This window comes from Pteropus alecto, unplaced genomic scaffold, assembly GCF_000325575.1.
Source record: "Pteropus alecto unplaced genomic scaffold, ASM32557v1 scaffold68, whole genome shotgun sequence".
Classification (NCBI taxonomy): domain Eukaryota; kingdom Metazoa; phylum Chordata; class Mammalia; order Chiroptera; family Pteropodidae; genus Pteropus; species Pteropus alecto.
In genome coordinates this window covers 5,475,897-5,483,919 of record NW_006441386.1, presented here as the reverse complement: position 1 = coordinate 5,483,919, position 8,023 = coordinate 5,475,897, and the positions used below count along the sequence as shown (strand labels likewise).

General features: G+C 51.5%; 1 protein-coding gene across 1 annotated transcript in view; it reads right to left on the bottom strand.

The window, feature by feature from the left end:
- The window catches only part of CASTOR2 (cytosolic arginine sensor for mTORC1 subunit 2), a 50,352-nt gene that overhangs the window by 12,325 nt on the left and 30,004 nt on the right, over positions 1-8,023 (bottom strand). The window contains exons 2-3 of the mRNA XM_006918525.3: positions 6,737-6,807; positions 692-891 (exon numbers count right to left, since the gene is read on the bottom strand). Of these exons, the coding sequence (XP_006918587.1) occupies positions 692-891; positions 6,737-6,807 (271 nt within the window). The remainder of the gene's footprint in view (positions 1-691; positions 892-6,736; positions 6,808-8,023) is intronic.

Here is an 8,023-nt window from a genome sequence, read left to right as displayed (position 1 = left end):
CCTGGAGACAGGGAGTCGAGGATATGAGTGACCTGTGGTCCTTGGAAGGAGTGGGCTTGGGGGCACTGCCCCCTTTACTCTGAGATTCTGTCCCAAGAACCAGCTTCCCCTATCCTTGCCTCCCACCGTCCCGGTGGGAGATGGGAGCCTAGGACCAGGGACACATGTCTCCCGGGCAGCAGGGATGATGGAGAGAGAAGACACCACACTGAGAGACAGGAGGTGTAAGTCCGTCACCCAGTCTACCCTCTTGAGTGCTGTGCCCAGACCTGTCCGTGCCCCTCCCCCGGCCCATGTTCTTGAGGGTGGCCACGCCCCATGGGAGAAGAGAATGAATGACATGGTGGCCAGGAACTGAGGAACTGCCACTCGTCCTGCGACCAGACACACCTGTCACCCCAGGGGAGGGGTGGGGAGTCGGGAGCAAGGTGTCCAGCTGTGAGGGTACCCTACTCACACGGGTTCCTCAGCCCTCACTTCCTGGCCTCCAGGTCCGACACAAAAGGCAGGTAATGGGTGGGGTGGGAATAGAGACCTGGAGTCCAGCCTAGGCCATGCTGACATTTGACTGATGACCTTGAGGTACCCCTGATCTCTCTTTGATCTGATCAGAGAATGGGGGCCGCAGAACTTTGCAGACCACATCTGTAGGGGTATCCATGTTGCCCAAGGCCCTGGGGCACAAAGATACAGTTACCAAGATGAAGTCTGTCTGGTAGGTGGACAGCATGAACACGGAGATGTTCTGGTCAGCCAGTGGAGCGATAACCGACTTGGCAATTTTGGTCACGCCGATAGGCTGGGAGCTGGAGAAGCTGCCACCACCTGACACCACATTGAGGGCCAGCCAGGTAGCATCTGCCACGCTCAGGTGCTCCGAGGAGGGAAGCTCTGGAGGGGAAAACAGAAGGCAGGGCTGTGACTGACAGGCCTCAGGTCCCCAGGGCAGGACAGGCCACAGAGAAGGGACTGAGACTTGGGACTAGCTATGTGACCTTGGCCAGCCCCATCCTCTGGTCCTAAGCGCCCTCATCAGTCAGAGGAAGATAGGATTGGCCTCAAAGGCCCTATATGCTGGGAAGATAGAACCTGGAAGGCCCTTAGAGGACTTTGGATGTGCCAGGAGGCTCAGCAGGGTGAGAACCATGGGGACATGTGCTTTAACTGTGTTGGGCCTCAGTTTCCTCAGCCATGAAATAGTAAGTGCTTAACAGTCAGTAACAATTCTGTTATTTTTAGTCCTCACTACCCTTCTGGGTACCAGGTACTACCATCACCACCTCACACTGGTAGAACGGGTCCTGTGGCTTTCAAACTAGATTCCTAGGAACTTCCCAGGAGGCTAGGGGTGGAGAAGAGGCCAGGAGAAGAAAGGGTAGAGGCCTTAGATTTCCTCCTTGTTTAATCAGACCTGCACGTTAGGCTTCTCTGGAAGAACACATTGTTCTAGGAAGGCTTTCGAGGATGCCATATTCTGGTGGGCTGTGATTATCATCAAAGTCCCTCCTCAGAGCCCAGGGTTCCTGGGGGTTGGCACCAGCAGGGACAAGGGAGGGGAGGTTCAGAGCAGCAGTAATCACTAAGTCTCCCTGACTAGCTCATGAAGGCCTGGATCCCAATGTTCAGACCATCCTGTCCACCCTGTCCTGCAGAGAGTCCCCAGGGTAGCCTGTGCATGGGATGTGGGTATACAGGTGTTTCCACGAACACACAGCCACAGAGCCAAGCACAGGCTGCATACAGGACTCTGTATGCATCACAGGCACCTGCTCAAATCTACCTCACAGTGGGACTGTTATTCCCACTGTAGACACCACAAACCAGAGCTCTGGGAAGGCAGTGATTTGCCTGAGATCACTTAGGGAATAACAGTGCCAAGATTCAAGCCCAGGTCCGACAGCTTCATGCTGTGTCCTGGGCACCTAATGGGAAGAAGAGCCAGGTCTCCAGGGCTAAGAAGAAGAGGGGCACGGTGAGCTGACGGGACTGTGATTTGCCAAGATTCAAGCCCAGGTCCGACAGCTTCATGCTGTGTCCTGGGCACCTAATGGGAAGAAGAGCCAGGTCTCCAGGAAGGGCAGGGCTAAGAAGAAGAGGGGCATGGTGAGCTGAGGGGACTGTGATGATAATGCCCCAGGGAAGGCTGTACTGGCCTCAGGCAAGACGATACCTGAGGAGAAACTGAGTGAGACTCCACCAGGCTCCCACCTGCCCAGCTTCCATCACCACGGTAACCACAGCCATTGGTCCTGCTGGCTGAGAAGGGCCAGTCCTCGGCCAGGCTGGCTGGAGAGGCAGATGGCTTCCCAGAAAAGGGAAAAGGTTTGGAAGAAAGAGCAGGACAAAAGGTTTTAAATGGCCCTGGGTCTCAGGGGGCCGTGTCTAGCCTCTCTATGTGTTATCAGGGTGTCAGAAGAGATTTCACGACCCCAGGACCACCAGCACAAAAATGCTCTCCTGAATCGGAGTTCCAGCTCAGCTCTGAAATTTTAATAATCCCGCTCCTGGCTCTCAGCCCTGGATAGAAGCCCTTGAGGTTCTAAGTGGCAAGCCTGGAATGAGAGGGTGGTCAGCTCCAGACCAATGGTTACCCCCTGAGGCTTCCAGCAGGGTAAGCTTTGTCAGAGCGGCTGGAAAAAGCAGCTGGAGACCATGGCGTTCACTGCTTCCAGTCCCACAGACCCTAAACACTTCCCCAGCATTCCGGGGAAGAGGAAGGGCTGTCTAGGCCCCAACCTCACCCTAGGCCAAGTCTTGGGGTGCTCAAGGTGCTGCTTTGAGGCCATGGGGATGAGCCACCAGGAAGCAGCAAACTGGCCCTTCCCTATAGGAAAAGTGGACCGATTCCAAGAATGAAATGAATTATCTCTGTCACTGCTCATTGTCCAAGACCCTAAAAATTACCCTTGGAACCGAGGACGCTCCCTGATAGAGGAGGTAAGTGTCTCGCCACCCTCCGGCCACAAAGTCAGGCAACTCTGTTGCTGGGTGGAGCCTCCTACCTCCCAAAGAGTCCCTTGTTCGGGCCATAGGACCTGTGGTTCCCTGTGCTACGTGGCTGCACCCTCTGCACAGAGCCTGTGTTTCTCGGTTCTTCCTACCCTGCCTGCAACAGGGTCGAGAGTCCTGGGGTAGGGCAGGAGGGTTTAATCCTGGCTGTGTGACCTTGAGCAAAGTCACTGTCCCTTGGCTTTTCAGTTTTCAAATGTGGAATGATGAAATCAATATCTACTCCAGAAGACGCCTGGAGATTTCAATGAGATAATCCCCATCAAGTGCTTAGTGGAGTGCCTGGTGTCCATCTGAATGCTCATCAAATGCCAGAGTCTTTCTGTTATTATGCTGCTGGTGGCAGTTGGGTAAAATGTACCAAGAATTTAAAAAATGTGCACTTTCACTGTAAGGTACAGATGACCCTTGAACAACACAGGTTTGAACGGCGTGGGTCCACTTATACACCTTGTACACCCTGAGTGTGGCTTACTGAATTGAGAGGGAGGGAGGTGATCCTGTGTTTGGGATGAGGCCACGAGGGCCCCAGGGCAATGAGCAACTTGCCTAGAATCACGAGCAGTGAGTAGCAAGGCTGGATCTGAACCTAGGTCTTCCCGTCTCACCCCAGCGTGAATCCAGGAGATCACCTCTCAACATCCTCCTTCCACCTTTCAGCCAGTCATGGCCCAAGCAGCATGGCCTGTCCTAGAGTCACAGATCCCACTGATGCAGGTACAGGGACTGCGATGGGTGGGGGCTAGTGAAGAGGTCCTGATTAGCACTAGACCCTCTAACTGCAAACCTACGATGCTGCACACCACCGAGAGGTCAGGGAAGGGGCTCCTGTTCATATTACTTTGGGTCTCTGAGAACATCTAGTATTGCACATAGCTAAGTGTTCATTAAATATGTAAAGTATCAAATTACACACATGCACACACACCCCTTCTGTTTGCCACACAGACATACAGCATCCATTTGAGCTAAGAACCTCTGAAATTCCACATTAAACAGAGAGCTGTCTGGTTACTGTTACTGACAATCACCCCACCCTCTCAGGAAAGGCTCAGCATTTAACGTACACGTGAACCGCAGATAGCTGCTAGTTCCTAATGGTGAAAGCTTCATGCTGGCAATATCGCCAATGAACAATAAGCAAGGAACCTTGGCTGATATTAACAGTGGCCAATGGAGGACCTTGGGTGAGAAACAATGTTTGCAGAACTGGGAGAGGGGGGACATCCTTCACATGGTGTAGCCAGCACCCCTCTCTGTCCCACTGGGGCAGCTACAGACCAAACTCCCTTTCGGAAGAGGAGCCTCCTGAGAGGAACCCCCTCAGAGCTGAGGTGAGAGGGTGGAACTTGGCATCGTTGTCTCTCACCGCAGCCCCCAGCCCAAATCCTGCTCTCTGAGAGCCTCCCCGGGCTGCCCTGGCCACACGCTGGCCCACCCTTCTGAGCTGCTCCTGACCTTGGCCTATTGAGAACCACCACAGCACTTCTCAGAAGTTTCTGCTGGAACCACCCTGTGGGCATTTCCTGCTTTGAACGGGCCATCACGCACAGTGACTCTGGGTATCTTAATGTCAGTTTTCCCTCTTGTAAAATAGTCTTTACTTCTTACCCTCAGGCCACTGAAATAATCCCAGGCAGGAGATGCATCTCTTCAGCGGGGTTCAGGGGAGTCTTATTTTGTATACTTGCCCTCTGTAGCTTCACAATAGGACTGTGAGAGATACTTACTACTTTAAAGGTATACAGATTTTTCTTGGGCAGTAACAGTTATTCAAGCAGCCTGCTCTGCTGGCCTGGAAGGGGGCAGTCACAGAACCCTGAGGCTCTTGGAGTAAGAGGTGGCGTCTCTCATTCCAAGCACATTTCCAGGGCCTAGCAAGGTGCTGCCACATCCCAGGTGCTCAGTCAACAGTGCCTCCTGAAACCCAAGGGGCTGGCTGAGACAACCAGCCACTCCACCACAGGACAGCTCCCTGGTTACTGACAAATCCTGCAACATGGCCTTCTAGGACCTGAAAAACCGGCTCACCAGGTCCCACTGCCTCCCTCTGTCCCTACTCATGGTGTTCTCTTATTTGCTGCCTTGAGAGGTAGAGTGAGTCTCATCTGGGGAGGATGTTTAGAGTGACTATCTATCTAGTCCCAGAGAATAGATACTCTGGGGCGTTCCTTCTATGTCTGAGGTACAATTCTCAGCAGTTCTGCGTAAAGGCATGTGTGTCCGTAAAAAATTGAAACTGTGTTTGTATGCCCATCCCATAATCTTCATGTGGCTGTGCTTCATGGTTAGGGCAGAAATTCTGTCTGTGGCTCCTGTGCTCGGAAAATATCTGAGTGAGTGACTAGGTGGGTGCCTTAGATGATGAGGCAGGGCCTCCCATGGGGCCTGCCCCGTCCCTGCTCTGGCCACGCAGTTGTCCCCTTGGAGACAGAGAAAGACACCGTCTGCTTGAGATGTGGGGGGGCCGGGCACCCCCTCACACTGGCTTGGTGCCTGGAGCATGTGAGGGTAGGGTGACAGAGCGCAGCTGAGGAGGTCACTTCCCAGGGGTTTCAACACGAATTGACAACCATAAACTTATGACCCCATAACGCCATTTCTCAGCCCCCATTTTAGGAATAAATGTTATACATTTAAAGAGTTTATAAATTTTTCACTGGAGAAAAATTAAAGCAACTTTAATTCTAACTGTAGGCACAAAGGAACAGGGCTGCTGTGACAGGCTATGAAATCACAGGAAATTTTAAGTTGTAATGTTAAGTGAAAACATTTCTATATATATGGTCATAAGTAAATTAAAAAGAGACAACCTGCACACAGAAAGAAGTGGGAAAGAAAAGGCTAAAAAGTTACTAGTATCTGTCTTTGAGGTAGGACTGGATTTTTTTCAAATGTTAAATTTGTTGCATCCTCTGCACATTTTGAACACTGTAACTCAGTGGTTCAGAATGGATACAACTTTGGGGGGAGTCAAGCTCTCTGCTGCTTTTGAACCTGGACATATGACTTCCCCTTTCTCTTCCCAGCTCCCTTGGATATTGTGCAAATTACACTATCTCTTTATAAGTTAAAGGGCATCAGTCAATACAAGTGAATGTTTGCTGTTACTTTAGAGCAGGAAAAACGCAATAAACTTTAATAATAAAACTAAAAGAATACAGTGAGGGGAGAAAGGGGAATGACTGTTAACAAGTAATGGGGTTTCTTTTTGGGGTGATGACAATACTCTGGAATCAGTGTGGTGATGGCTGCACAACCTTGTGGATATCAAAAAACCACTGAACTGTCATGTATTTTACAATGGTGAATTTTATGGTACATGAATTATATATCTCAATTGAAAAAATGGAAAAATGGTAAAGGAAAATCATGAGAGGATGGTAACTGGGGCTTGCTCCAATGGGAACAAGGACTAAAGACAATTTAAAGCAGCTTATTCACAGTAGATGCTCAATGAAACACGTCTTTTCCTTCCTGGCTGCTTTAGTTCTCAGCTGGGTAAGTGCTGTGTCTCACTGACCCTTTTAGTTCTGGGGCCTTCCCCAGGGTAGTTTCATAAGCAGAAGGGTGGAGGTGGGGGGTCGGCCAGGACACAGGAAGAGAAGGAAGACTCTCAGCCTACTTTCTAACTCACCAACATGTAGGGGCAGAAATAAGAAGGTGGGCAGCCAGTGCTGACCACAGGACACAGTTGAGCCAAGTCCCAGGTGAGAGAAGCACTTACCCAGGAACCCCTCCTCGTCAACAATGATGGTGTAATCTTCTGGCGTCTCAGTCAGACTGAAGAACTTGCACCTAGGTGAATGGACAGACAGACACACACAGAATATCACGTTAGTCCCACATTAGTCTCGACAGGACACCATGGCAGCCATCTACCCTGTAACCCAGAAGGAGATAACTCAGTTTACCGGAGCTCTGACCCCAGGCTGTGGCCGACCTCCAGTAAGCTGCTTATCTCTCCCTCCATACCCCTCCAGTTCTGACTTAGGTCTCAGAAAGGCCTAGAGATGGTGATCGTCTCCTCTGCACCCCCCAATCTTTGGGGACCCTTGAGCTGGCCAGCCTCTAGGGTCCCATACAGACCCATGGATCTTAGACCCCACTTTTTCTCAGGGAGGAAGTGGCTAAAGGATGGCTTTGGCAGGGATCATGCGAATGAACTGTCTTTTCCATGGGCCCCCTACATTCTGACTCCCAGGCCTCTGTCAGTGCCTACCGCACCCCCCCACCCCCCGCACCACAGTCCTGGTGCCTTTTCTCACCAACTGGAGAGCTCCCACTGTCACGTGAGGTCTAATTCACATGACCCAACTGACGCCCAGCCTTCAGGGCACTTTTTCTTCCTTTCATGAGAGAGGTGTGACCATCTGTGCAAGTTTTGGGACATGGGTCCCTGAACTGCCACATGTCTAATTTGGTAATACTGTTAGCCAGGGGCAATATAGTTTACCCCCACCCCCACCCCCAAACAAAAAAGACCATCAATTTAGTCAAGGCCAAGAACCGGCAATCACTATCCCTCTGTATCTCATCCCTGCTGGTCTCAACCCTGAGCACACAGGCTTTCCATCATAGAGTAAGAGGGGTTGCCATGCCTCAATGCCTGCCTGTCCCCCATCCAGCCAGACTGGCCCCCAGAATACCCTGGGAACCGCTACAGGGAGAAACGGTGTACATAAACACTGGCATGCAGCATACTGCCCACGGTCATTTTCCTGGCATCACTGCTCTCAAGCGCGAGGCCCCGCAATGGGCTACATACATGCCCAGTGTGTAAAACCCATTCATCGAATCAGCCGTAACAGAAAGAGGCCCAGTGGGTAACCCCAGCAAGGGCACGGATATCACCTCCACAAAGATTCCAATGGAAAAGGAGTCCTGAAGGAGACGCAGTGCTGTGGAGACACGGGGGCTGGAATGTCCACACAAACCCCTCTTCTCCTGACCCTCCTCTCCTGCTTGCCCTGCTCTGCATACCTTTTTTACTTTATTCTTGAACAAGAGCAGC